The 13,440-nt window shown below is 33.3% G+C and overlaps 1 protein-coding gene across 3 annotated transcripts; it reads left to right on the top strand.

Annotated features, from left to right (window-relative positions):
- The first annotated feature begins 7,608 nt into the window (after positions 1-7,608).
- LOC132187262 (serine/arginine-rich-splicing factor SR34-like) lies at positions 7,609-12,637 on the top strand. Of its 3 annotated transcripts, XM_059601516.1 has the most exons (15): positions 7,609-7,690; positions 8,095-8,185; positions 8,511-8,576; positions 8,663-8,737; positions 8,825-8,939; positions 9,025-9,071; positions 9,216-9,273; positions 9,701-9,750; positions 9,874-9,930; positions 10,015-10,142; positions 10,229-10,336; positions 11,085-11,172; positions 11,263-11,438; positions 11,727-11,760; positions 12,120-12,175. In XM_059601516.1, exons 2-13 carry the CDS (start codon positions 8,099-8,101, stop codon positions 11,356-11,358), a joined length of 975 nt encoding a protein of 324 aa, XP_059457499.1. In that variant the 5' UTR covers positions 7,609-7,690; positions 8,095-8,098; the 3' UTR covers positions 11,359-11,438; positions 11,727-11,760; positions 12,120-12,175. The 3 variants fall into 3 exon arrangements, with proteins under 3 accessions (XP_059457499.1, XP_059457500.1, XP_059457501.1); XM_059601517.1 differs by lacking the exons at positions 11,085-11,172; positions 11,263-11,438 and adding an exon at positions 12,360-12,637 and having other exon boundaries at positions 12,120-12,208; XM_059601518.1 differs by lacking the exons at positions 11,727-11,760; positions 12,120-12,175 and having other exon boundaries at positions 11,085-11,356.
- Positions 12,638-13,440: the final 803 nt, after the last annotated feature.

Here is a 13,440-nt window from a genome sequence, read left to right as displayed (position 1 = left end):
ACTCGATTAAGCTTTCACGTGTTTTGACATTATCTCCTTAATGTTCAAAAAATCTCTATTTATGGTATCAAATTTTCAATTTTTTGCAATGTTCTCATCCGTTAAGATTTTTCGTTAAATTTTGTCAATTTTTTCAAAATACGCTTTCTTTCTTTTTTTTTTTAATAAAAAACTGCAAAGATTCAGGATTTAACTAAATTTGTAAAAATACTAACCTCTGAATTTTTGCAATTTTTAATTTTTTTTATATGAAAAAAACAAAGGTATTTTAAAAATTTTGATAAGATTTAACGAAATATTCTAACGGAGGGAGACATTGCAAAAAATTAAAAGTTGAATACTCTAAATTAAGAGTTTTTGAATATTAGAAAAATAATTTCAAAACAAGTAGAAATTTAGGAGAATTTTATAAAGTTTTTCCTAATTCTTTATTTTATCTTCATCTTTCACTGAAAAGTGGCAACATATATGCCAATACATCGATATACATACTTTCAAAAAAAAAAAAAAAAAAACGATATACATATGGAAATTAAAGCCCCATAATTAGCCAAGTTTTTGGAAATGATAATTCTTTATTTATCCAAAAACTTGTAGTACATAAGAAGCAACAGACAAGTATCTTGAAAGAACATCTTGAATTCTTGATTCTTGTCTGTCTAAATTGCCAGCTCTCAACAGCTCTTGAAGTGACACATACACGTAGGAATCCCATCCAACCACGGGCAGGATCCTAATTCTGCGTATTCATTAAGAACGCATATGAGGTTAGGGTTGGCAAAACGGGTAATCGGGTAGACTCGATTAGAGGATCCGTTAAGACCCGCGACCCGATTACCCGAAACACGAACACGACCCATTTAGCTAAACGGGTTAGCGGATTTGACACGATTATAACACGAAAAATATCCGGATAACCCGACATGACCCCCTTAACCCGTTTAGCATAACCGGGTCATATCGAGTAGACACGACCTGACACGACTTGTGCGCTAAACAGGTAACACGACCCGACCCGTTTTTTTTTTAAAAAAAAAATTTTAATTTTTTTTATTTTAAAAAAGGCCCTTAATCAAAATTGGAAAAAATAATTTAATAAAGGGATCTCTTAGGCTAAATGACTAGTCAAATTTATCTTAACCATCCAAGAAGAATAAAACGTTTTAAAAGAGAATGTTTTAATATATAAATAATGATTTAAAAGATAATGTTTTAATATATAGACCCACATAAAAAAAGTAATGGAAAAACAAGGAATAGGCCAGTGAAGTGAAGACTGTGAAGTCGTGAAGTGAAGAGTGAAATGAAGCCGTGAGTGAGTCGGTAAGTATTAGGATTAACTTAGTTAGAACTTAGACATAGGTTTTTTTTTTTTTTTTTTTTTTTTTTTTTAAAAATGGGAACACGGGTCCGGGCGGGCTCCAAGACCCGCTACCGTGATTGGATTCCTGCCGCTGCACTCCAATTGACCCGGCCAGACTACCGACCCATTTATTAAACGTGTTTGGCGGGTCGACCCGCCAGACACGAATTTAATCGTGTCTTAATCGGGTAGACCCGATTAAGACCCGAACCCGATAAGCCCAAACCTAATACCTATTAACTTCGTGTCGTGTTCGTGTCGGGTTCGCGGGTCGTGTCAAAATTGCCAGCCCTATATGCAGTCGCACCACCATGAATCTACGCACGGTAAAGTCAGTATTTCACTTCGCCACATACATTGGGCTGCGCATGCTAACATTTGAAGGCACCAATATTGAAAATTAGAAAATAGATCAAATTGCCTACCTTAAATTCGATATATATATATATATATATATATATATAGTAATTGCTTCATATATACATAAATTAAAGCTAATAGTATAATATGCAACCGATAGTACGTATGATCTAAAAGCATAGAATAATGCTATTCCTTATATCAATTTATCATACTCATGTTACATTTATTGATGACGTTGTATGTTTTAAGTAGCTTAATTACAATGTCAACTACTAAAAAAATAAAAGTTTAAGTTACTTAAAACACGTAACATCAGACGGTGTAACATGAATGTGATAAATTGGTGTGAAGTGTAACATTTCTCCTTAGCATATGAAGTTACACTATATCGAGATAAAGTAAGAGTAATGCTACATACTACATTTGTATCCTTAACCTACTGTTAGATTTCTTTTTTTCTTTTTTAAAACAAAAAAAGAAAAAAGAAAAGAAAAGAAAGAATTGAACAAATGGCTGGTTGAGATTGTCACGTCAACATTGTGGGATAGTTGTGAGATAAAAATATAGTATGTAACATTACTCATACAATAATGCTACTCTTCATACTCATGTAACACTCGCTGACATGAAGTGTTTTTTATGGTTTAAAAAAAATGTAAGGCACTTAAAATCCTTCATATCAGTCGGAATGACATGAATATAGTAAATGGTTGTGAAATATAGCATTACTCATCAAGATAATTATTGTAAAGAATATAAACAACTACTTACTTTCATTTGTAAGAATAAAAATGAAGATAAAGAGCATGATATAAAAGATGGCGAATTTGAGAGCCATAGCTTTTGCATGTAAGCCGGATCCTCTCTCAATTATGGTAATGCTATATGACATATAAATTAAGAGTATTTATAGCATACGTTGCTTTATTTAATTAGTAATAAATCATCCATTGATCTTGAAGTGGTACTAAACGAAGAAGCAAACACCTCGTTAACTTATTGAATATTGAATCAACAACATCATCACTTACAAATTAAGCTTCAGAAAATTATAAACAATTCTTGAAGATGTTGAAGGGAAGTAACATGATTCATGATATATATAAATGGACATGAATCATTATTAACTAACAAGCATGCGCAAGAGTCATGTATAAATGTACGTTTCCTCACATTTGTGGCTTTGTCAAACAACTTGAATGAACCTTCCAATATATTTTTACTTATTAGTAATTGGGGAAAGTCCACATAACCCCCTCAAACTACCACTCAATTGACAATGTCCCCCCCAAACTTTCAATTGTGACAATGTCCCCCCCAAACTACCAAAAATTGTCAATGTTCCCCCCAATGACAAAATTACCCTTAGTAAAATATAAACAAAAATACTAAAACTTCTAGAAAAAACCTAAAACTAACAAAAAAAAATCCAAACTTGGCCAATTTTTTCTTTTTTAAAATCAATTTTATAAGAAAAAAATTTCGATTTTTTTTTTTTTTTATAAAAATTGAAAATTTTCGTTTTTTTTTTATTTTATGTTTGTTTTATAATTTTATTTAAATAAAAATTTGCATTTAAAAAAATAAAATTTTCGTTTAATAAAATGAAATTTTTTGTTTTTTAAAACTAAATAAAAAAAAAAGTTTTTTAAAAAAAATAAAAATTTCCGTTTAAAAAAAAAATAAAAATTTTTGTTTAAAAAATTGTTTTTTTTTTTTAAATATTATTTTCAAATTAAAATTTTTCGTTTTTTTAAAAAATCAATTTTTTTTTTTTAATGTATAGGGATATTTTTGTCTTATTGAGAAATCTATAGGGAGATTTTTGTCTTATTGCTAGCTTTAGGGGGGACATTGACAATATTTTGGTAGTTTGGAGGGGACACTGTCACAATTGAAAGTTTGGGGGGACATTGTCAATTGGGTGGTAGTTTGAGGGGGGGGTATGTGGACTTTACCCTTAGTAATTTGTTTGCATGCCAAAAAAAAAAAAAAAAAAAAAGCCAAAGAAGAGAAAGGGAGCCTTTTGAATTTGGATTGCCTTAGGATTATTAAAAGGTTATAGTCCATTATCAAGCATTAACTGGAAGAAAGCGATTCAATATTTACTCTGCCCCTTCAAGCAAGCGATCACCTAAGGGCCAAGGAGATAATTGAATTCTTCAAAAAAAAAAAAAAAAAAAAAAAGGAGATAATTGAAAATCTTATAGACAAGTATTTATTTTGGTGTAACTTCACAGGTAATTTTTATAAAATTGCAATAAGGCCCCAAGTCAACTTAAATCAAATTCATCTTTTGGGAGCCCGATCATAAATTTTAGATTTCCTCATCCTCTATGGTTCTAAGTAGCCAACCAATCAAACCCCACATAATATTACTTCCTAAAAACACTACATGTCCAAGCCCATAGTACAAACAACGCCATTTTGATGTACACCTTCAACACTGTCAAAACACCCGAGCTAATGAACCGGTGACCCCTCTACCAACACAAGCAACTCCGTGCAAGCCCATCGCCAGGAATTGGATCCTCTATAATTCATTTAAACTGGAAAATATATAATTAGTTATATTTGATGGGTATTTTTGTCCTTTCACTTTTTGAGGGAACAAAAATACTCCTCGAATATAATTAATCAGATATTCTCCTGTTCAAGTGAACTGAAGAGGATCCTAATTCCCATTGCCACCACCACTACCCAGTCCAGGCCCCCCTTAGAGTTTGCTCCATGTTCGTTGCAATACCCAGGTCTAAACTAGGGCCTAGAAATTTTTAATTATGACTTAAGGGTTAATAAGAAACAAGGGTTAACATGAAAAATGAGGAAAAATAGGCATGATATGACCCTTGACGGCCAATTTTTGGTCTTGAGTGATCGATTAGTGTCGGTCAATTTGCGATTTGAATACGTCCAAGGCATGCATACATGATGGTTAACTCTAGACATAGAGAGAGAGAGAGAGAGAGAGGAGACTTTGTGGTGATTTTTGGGAGATCAAGTCCTCATGAGGTGAGAATCCTTGTTCTAGCCTTGTAAGCGTGTGTGATTTGTGTGCGCTTCCATTGTTTTAAGCTTGGTTTGAGATTTTAAAGGAAAAACCCCAACTTTAGGTTCTGTTGTTTTAGACTAAGAAGGTTTTAATGGGCAAAAAAAATTATAATTGTTTTTAAAAATGGCTAAAAAGAGCTAAATTAGGCTCAAAAAGAAGGTAAAATACTCAAAATATGCCCAAAATATCCAATTTTTTAAAGACCCAATTACCGGTCTAGATAACCGGCTTTGATTTTTAAAATTGACCAACCAGATTTACACCCATAATGATTATTTAAGGGACCGAAGAGAATGGCCACTGGTTTTGTTATTGTTAATTTCTTGTCTTTTAATTTTTTTAGGTTTAATGTTTAGTACTTTGATTATGAAATATAATTTCGTAGTTATGAGTGGCTAAATCTCTAGCTAGGGCTAGGGTTGAAGCCTAGTATTTTTATCTATGAAGAACAACAAATAGTCTCAAGAACACATAATAAAAATACTAGGCTTCAACCCTAGCCCTAGCTAGGGTTGAAGCCTAGTATTTATGTGAGGAATTTATAAAACCACTTTATAAATTATAAAATTATAAAACCACTTTATGTGAAGAATTTATCTAATTATAAAACCACTTTTTTATGTGAAGAATTTATAAAACCACTTACTTGCATATGTAAGAATGATGAAGATAGGGGTGCAAAGGCGGTTAGCGGTTAGTGGCAATAACCGCTAACCGTAACCGCCCTAGCGGTTAGTAAATTTCACTAACCGCAACCGCTAACCGCCTAGCGGTTAGCGGTTAGCGGTTAGTGGCCGGTTAGCGGTTAGTGAAATAGATAACCGCCCGCTAACCGCTTTTTTAAAATTGGGCTTTTTTTTTGGGCTTTTTTTTACCCTCATTTTTTTTTCTTGTATTTTTAATATCTTCTTGGGCCCAATTGCTATAAATATTTGAATTGTCATTGGATCATATGATTAAGTGTTGATCTTATAAACTTACAAACAAACAAAAATACTTCAATTGTAGTTATAAGTAACACATTGTTTAATCCAATGTCAATTACTTAATTTGATATTATATGAATCACATTGTCATTGTCATTGTACATGAATAATTGATTAAGTATTGGAATTGTAATTGGATCATATAGTTAAATATTTATCTTATACATTTATATTATTCAATATGCATATAATATAACTATAAGCAATTATATATATATATATAAAAAATTCAAAATTGTTCAAAATTGTTAATTTTCTTTTTTTTTTTTTCTTTCAAAAAATGGTTAAATTTCTTTTTCTAAAAAATGTTCAAAAAATACATTAATACTTCAATTGTGATTATAAGTAACACATTGTTGAATCTAATGTCAATTACTTAATTTGATATTATATAATCATATAGTCTCATTAAATTATATCATATGATTCATATGATTAATTATTTAAATTCTTATCATATTTACTTATAATCTTTTTTCTTTGAATTGAACTTAATATCTAATGGTAAATGGTAATGTTCAAACTCCTAAATCCTAAATTCCTAAAGTATCTAATAATGCTTTAATTAAATTGTAGACTTGTAGTTATAAGTAACATATTGTTTAATTCAATTGAATCAATTGTGATTATCATTGTACATGAATCATATGATTAACTTGTAGACTTATGACTTATGAGTTATGTCATATTATATATGTATTATTTATTATTATATAATCATATGATTTAATGATCAAGTCATCATGTGATATAATCATATCAATTATAGTGATAATATATAAATTACTAAAATTATAATGATAATACATTAATACTTAAATTATGTTTATAAGTAACACATTGGTCATTGTTTAATCCAATGTCAATTACTTAATTTGATATTATACGAATCATATCATCATTGTACATTAATAATATGATTCACTTGAAGTCTTGAATAAAGTATTTGAATTGTCATTGAATCATATGATTAACTATTGATATTATACATTTATATTATTCATATACATATGTAGACTTATATAGACTTATAGGTTTATAACATACATTGGAAATAAGTCTCTAGATATTTAATTGTTGTATTAGTATGAATTAGTATACTTATGAGTTATGTCATATTATATATGTATAATTTGTTATTATATAATCAAATGATTTAATAATCAATCTCATGTGATATAATCATATAAATTATAGTGATAATATATTAATACTCAAATTGTGATTTAATTATTTTTAAAAAAAAATTGTGATTTAATGATCAAGTGATTATATGATATAATCATATAAATTATAGTGATAATATATTAATACTCAAATTGTGATTTAATTATTTTTAAAAAAAATTGTGATTTAATGATCAAGTGATTATGTTATATGTATAATTATAAAAATATATTATATAAAAAGGCGGTTAGCGGTTAGCGGTTACGGTTAGTAGACCCAATAACCGCTAACCGCTAACCGCTAGGCGGTTATGGCGGTTAGGCGGTTAGCGGTTAATGCGGTTAGACGGTTAGGCGGTTAGGCGGTTGGCGGTTATAGCGGTTAGCGGTTAGCGGGCGGTTAAAAACCGCCCGCCTTTGCACCCCTAATATCACATAATAATTAAAGGCTACAAAATGAATGTTATAAGGATGGACATAATAACAGGGGCTCTCTTATCCATGATAAAGATAAAGCACTCATGGATAATTTTAAGTTGTTTCATCTTTGATTATTTTTAATGAAAGCCTAAACCTTATTTTATTTTTTACTTTTTTTTTTTTTTAAAAAAAAAAAACCCGCACAACATATAAGCGGACATTCGGGTAACACGTTATCTTTACCTAACCATAGTTTATTTCCATACCACCTCGTATCTTCCATCCATTCTCAAAGAGTCAAAACCCTAATCGGATCGCACGTCGCCTCTGCACTTCCAAGGTAAAGCTCTCTCATCCGCCATCTTGGAACCCTAGCAACCCCGTTTTTCGGTCACATTCTGCTATCTGGTGGCCGAGAATGGTCAGAAAAATAGAAAAAGAAAAGCCAAATTTTGAATCTTGAATCTCGAACTTTATGTTTACCGATGCTTTGGTTTAGTTTTTGCCCGGCGAGTTTTCTGAGCTGTTTACCGTTATATTAGGTTTACTTTAGTAGGTCTTTTGTACCTTCTGGGTCCGAAATGATGAGGAATCTGAGATTTGTGGTTTTTTGTGCTGTTTTCTTCTCCTGCATTTTTCTAAGCTACCAAACAGAGCTGTTTGGTTATTTATTGCTATTGCTTTTTGCTTGGTTTAGGCGTAATTTTTAGGGCTCATGGTTTTCGATGGAATTATTTGTCTTAGGAAAATGAGTAGCCGTGCGAGCCGAACTCTCTATGTCGGCAATCTTCCCGCGGATATTCGTGAGCGAGAAGTGGAGGATTTGTTTTACAAGGTAACCAGTGTTCGAATTTGCACGCCCTTGCGATTTTCGGATTATTCGGTCGTGTAGATATGTAACTGTAATGTGTGCGTATTTGTTTCATGTTTAACGAACATGAATTTAAAACCCTAAGGTTTATAGGAAAAGCAAGGATTATATAGCGTATTTTCAGTTGAGGTCTTAATTAATGCTTCAATTGGGTCCTGTTTTATGTAGTTTCTTTTCTTTATTATTCTCCTTTTTTATTTTGGGTAATGGATGCGAGTTGCAGATGGTTTTGAATAAGTTGTATGTGATGCTTTGATTAATAAGAATGGTTGATCTTTGTTATCTGCAGTATGGACGCATAGCCCACATTGATCTGAAGGTCCCACCAAGGCCTCCGGGTTATGCATTTGTTGAGGTGAGTTTAGAGCAAAAAAATTTGCTTTTCCTTCCCCCCCCATCTTCTTTTCATTTATTGTGGTTTTTGAGATTTGTTTGTTACAGTTTGAAGATGCTCAAGATGCTGAAGATGCCATTCGGGGTCGTGATGGTTATGATTTTGATGGGCATCGGCTACGGGTTAGTCATTCTTTTACTTGCATATATGTTGCTTGCATTGACTCAATGACAGTAAGCTTATCTCATATGTTCTCTCATCTTCTGTAGGTGGAACTTGCACATGGTGGCCGTGGACATTCATCATCAAGAGATCGTTATAGTACTCATAGCAGTGGTGGTCGGAGTGGACGTGGTGGAGTATCCAGGCGCTCTGAATTCCGTGGTGTGTATTTTATTGAACGCACACCTACTTTGATATGTATTGGAAATATTATGTCTTATGAATTTGTTATTGTTTCACCATGCAGTGCTTGTCACTGGATTGCCTCCTTCTGCTTCATGGCAAGACCTTAAGGTGAGCATTAGTGTTGATCAATTGCTAACTGCTCCTGATTATAACTCTTCCTGTGTGTGCATGTGTGTGAGGGGTGAAAGGATATTGTGGAATAAGAATTTTTGAAAATTATTGTTTTACATAAATCTGGTTGTCTTGTATCAGGATCACATGCGACAAGCTGGGGATGTTTGTTTTTCACAAGTTTTCCGTGATGGTAGTGGTAAGATACAATTAACTTTAATGGCCTTGGCTTGAAGTTTTGTAAAACATGGCGGAGATGTCAGAATTTGAGATGGCTTTTGTTTTCTATTGACCTTCATTATCTCATGTTTTTTTCTATATGGGGAAAGGATCTGAAAGAAAGTTAACATGAAGTTAGAATTTTTAGTTCCAATGGGAGCTGTGCCAAATTCCCTGCTTTTGACTTGTTATTTATAACTAGATTTATGCCAGAGAGTGATGGACATTTGAGATTGTGTTGTATGTCCTTTTATAATTTTTATTTATAAAAATGTTTGGCATTTATTTCGTTGTGATTGTTATGTTGTTTTGGGCTTGTCCTTTCAGGACTGGTTTCGGCCAAGAGCTGAGAAGAAATGCATGAGATTTATCTTTTTGTTTTAAATCTTTGTTTGATTCTTTTGTAGGCACGACGGGGATCGTGGATTACACAAACTACGAAGACATGAAGTATGCAGTAAGTTAAATATCTCCTTTATTGCTGATGAACGATGTGAATGACCTTCCCTGAACTTTGAGTTCAGGCAGCTTTAAGTAGTATCTAGATGCGTCTGAATTTTTATACAATTATTCTCTGCAGGTAAAAAAGCTTGATGACTCTGAGTTTCGGAATGCATTTTCTCGGTCCTATGTCCGTGTATGTAATAACTTAGATGCTTTGAGTATTGCACTTTTCCTCTCTGTGGATGTTGTCTTTGTTTATTATTGCATTTGTTTATAGGTTAGGGAATATGATTCAAAGAGGGATGCCTCTAGAAGCCCTAGTCGCGGTCGATCCTATTCGAAAGGCAGAAGCTATAGCCGCAGCCGTAGTCGTAGCCGAAGTGTCAGTCGGGGCAGGAGCAAGAGGTTTGAGTAGTTATATAAAGTTGTAGATATCTTAGTATGTTTTGGAGTCTTTATTGTTTGTAAAATTTATAATTGCAATAATGCAGCAAGTCTCCCAAGGCCAAATCTTCGCGCCGCTCACCTGCTAAATTGCGGTCAAGGTCTGCTGAGAGATCTCGCTCTCGCTCTGCTTCAAAGTCTCGTTCTATGTCAGGGTATGTATTTTTCTCTCTCCATTAATTGTGTTTTTGATTCCTGATAGTGAAATCATCCTTGATGCTATATATAAGGTCTCATTTTTCCTTGAAAGATGGAGGATATACATGAAACACTGTCATCTTGTTGGCTGCTTTTTTGATCTATCCGAGGTTTTTTGGGTACCCTTCAGGGATGAGAGCTTCTGTGTTAGTTTGCACAGGCTGTCTTTTAGAATTTTTCCGAAGTAGGGAAAGAACTTAGGGGTTACATAATTAAGTCATTGAGTTGCAGGTTATTGACTCTGAAGGTATCTTTTATGGGAGAACCTTTTTCTCTGTTGCACCTGATTCAGCTTTAGATTTAAATCAGTTAATATTTGTAACTGTACAATTCTTGACCCTTCATTATCATTACTGAAGTATGTTATGTGATTTTAATTTAGTTATGTGCTAATGCACATGCCATCTATAAAGTCCTGTTGAGGTATTGTAACTCTGTAAAATTTTAAGGTTTAATATAAAGATGATTAGGGGGAAGAAATACTTGCGCACTTCAGATTAACATGGCATTATGCTGGAAAACTTGATTAATGATTAAAATATTTTCTTGGGTTGTCATACATATTTGTTATTATTTTACCATCAATATCTTCTCTATTTGTGCCGTCAAAGGTTGGGGTGATGGAGAAAACATACCGGATTGTCAAAGTTCTTTTTTTCCTCTTTCCTTTGTTTGTGTGAAAATTGCCTTTTTTCTGTTTTTTAGATATGGATACATGCAGCGAAGTGGGGATTGGATATTAGGATCTTGGTGGGATATGGTTCAGTTGCCTGCAACTCTTTTGGTTGTGGAGGTATGCTGTTTTTTAGATGGGCAGCTTTGGAAACCTTGATGGTGCCTCTGTTCTAATTCTTTTAGCATTGCAAATGTCCATGGGTGCTAGATTGGGAACAAAGGAGATCATGGTTGCAATAGTAAAGCTGGATATCTGGGAACTAAGTGCCATTGGGATTTGGATATCACCATCAATGAGCAGTAGAGACGATTTCATTATCATTTTCTGCTCCAACATTTGCCAAGCTAGTAGGGAGCACTATCTGGCCTTTCTGGATTTTTGTGGTACAGTAGGGAAAAATTCTCTTACCCGTCCACTAGTGTCTCAAAAATACCTTGTGATGCTTTCATTAAGATTTTCTCTTTATGAATTTAGGTCATGTTCATAAGCTTGAATTATATAAATTGCTTGATAATTTTTCTCTGTTGAACTGCTTAATATTTATGGTTTTTCCTTGTATCCTTTTTGGATATGGTAACTCTGACGTGGAAGAGGCATCACGGCTCTTGGATCAAATTTGGTAAAAGGAACGTGTGGATTTTAAAATGAGTTATTTCTGAAACTTTTTGCAGATCTCGATCAAGATCCAGATCTCCATTGCCTTCGGTACGTTCTATATTTGTCTTTTTAACTAATGCTCTTGTGACCCTAAATCTAAAATGGCCACACTAACTGTAACATGCCGCATTCAATGGGTGGGCCAGACCCTCCTGAGAGATGTGTAAAGACAAAATCCTGGGATAGTTGACATACTAAAGTCTCATCTAGTTTCTTAATAAACCTTGTATAATCTGTTCTGGAAGTATCATAAAATCTGGTTCACATCTGGGTTGCCTGCTGCACTTTAACGGACCTGTTCTCCTTTGTGAGTCAAGAGTCTAGTCATATAGATTCTTGATATTGGATTTAGGTAGACCTGCCATTACTTAAAAAAAAAAAAAACACTTAATTCAAGTTCTCTTCAGCGTCCGAAAAGGAAGAGTAAAAGCCCAAAGAGGCGCAGTGCTAGCAGGAGCCCAAGCAGGAGCAGGAGCAGGAGCAAGAGTTTGTCCAGGTCTTCTTCTTGGCACTAATTTCCTTTTTCTAGGCTCATGGTCAGGAACCATATTATTTCTTATTTCAACATGCTGCTCTCATTGTTCCTTGTGACTCTCATATCTTTCGTAGCTTCTATCTGAATCCTGATTGCAAACTTGTTTTGGTAGGTGAGATCTGATTGCAGCTGATAAGTTAATTCCTGAAGCTTTTATGAGGGTGAGGTTTTTCAACTTTTGCCAGTAAAAATTATCACTGCTAAGCAGTAGTGTAGACCTATCATGAACAGACTTGCAGACTGGAGTTTGTAGTTGGATTTAAAATAGTCAACGTGTTTTCTGAATCTTTGCAAATCATTGTTGGATTGAAACTTGGAACATTTACCGTATTTGTATTGCACGTGATTTGCTAAATTCCATATTTCCTTATTTTTAGGGTGGTTGATGTTGATACTTGTGTTCTGTTTCTTTGTAGAACCATTATGGTATTGTGAGAGTAATTATAGAAGTTTCTCTCGTGCTTCTCTAAAATGAGGTGGTTTTTAAAATCGCTATTTGATCAAAATTTAATAGTGATCAATTATAACAATTGTGATTTTAAAAGTCACATCATTCTTGGAGGGACACAAGAGAGACTTTTAACATTATTCGGTGTTTTGGTGGTTATTTTCTTTAAATTGTCTATATTTTTAATTGCGTGGAATTTATTTGCTTCGTAGTGACATTTTTGTCCGAAACATTTCATTGGACCATTTGACATTTTGTTGGTCTGTTCTTTTGGACAGTTGAAGGAAAGATAATGCTCAGGAAATAAAGTATAGAATAATATTTTAAAAAATAAATATCTGTGGAGTTCTTGTCGTCTCTTTTTGTTGAAGGTTTGGAGTTGATCTAACTTTTTTTTCCCCCTAGACTTTGTTTAAGACTTTTTTTGTTTTTAGTATTTTTATTAAAACCTATATGATATATTGAACAGTTTTTTATTTTTTGATCAACATTAAAGTTTGGAGGACTGATGGAAGGGCTCATTGGTCTGCATTGACTGGTGCTATCAGTTCTAGAAATGCTCGAAAGAGGGTTGAAATCCAAAACTAGTGCCTACCCACTGCCTCCTCCACCCCTCCCCAAATTTTTTGGGGGTGGCTAAGGCTGATTTATATGTCGTTAAATGCTGTGAAATCTAATCTAAGGGCACTCAAGAAAAAAAGCTTATCTAATCTTCAGGTACTTGTAATTTTAGCATGGTGTATGT

Source organism: Corylus avellana, chromosome ca7, assembly GCF_901000735.1.
Source record: "Corylus avellana chromosome ca7, CavTom2PMs-1.0".
Classification (NCBI taxonomy): domain Eukaryota; kingdom Viridiplantae; phylum Streptophyta; class Magnoliopsida; order Fagales; family Betulaceae; genus Corylus; species Corylus avellana.
The sequence above is the reverse complement of the archived record's forward strand: the minus strand, read 5'-3'. Positions and strand labels throughout refer to the sequence as shown.

Bases quoted from the DNA above. Each gene is read 5' to 3' on its own strand.
- LOC132187262 (XM_059601516.1), top strand. From the start codon at position 8,099: ATGAGTAGCCGTGCGAGCCGAACTCTCTATGTCGGCAATCTTCCCGCG. The intron at 9,931-10,014 runs GTATGTAATAAC...ATTTGTTTATAG, and splicing joins TTTCTCGGTCCTATGTCCGT to GTTAGGGAATATGATTCAAA. The intron at 11,173-11,262 runs GTATGCTGTTTT...CATGGGTGCTAG, and splicing joins CAACTCTTTTGGTTGTGGAG to ATTGGGAACAAAGGAGATCA.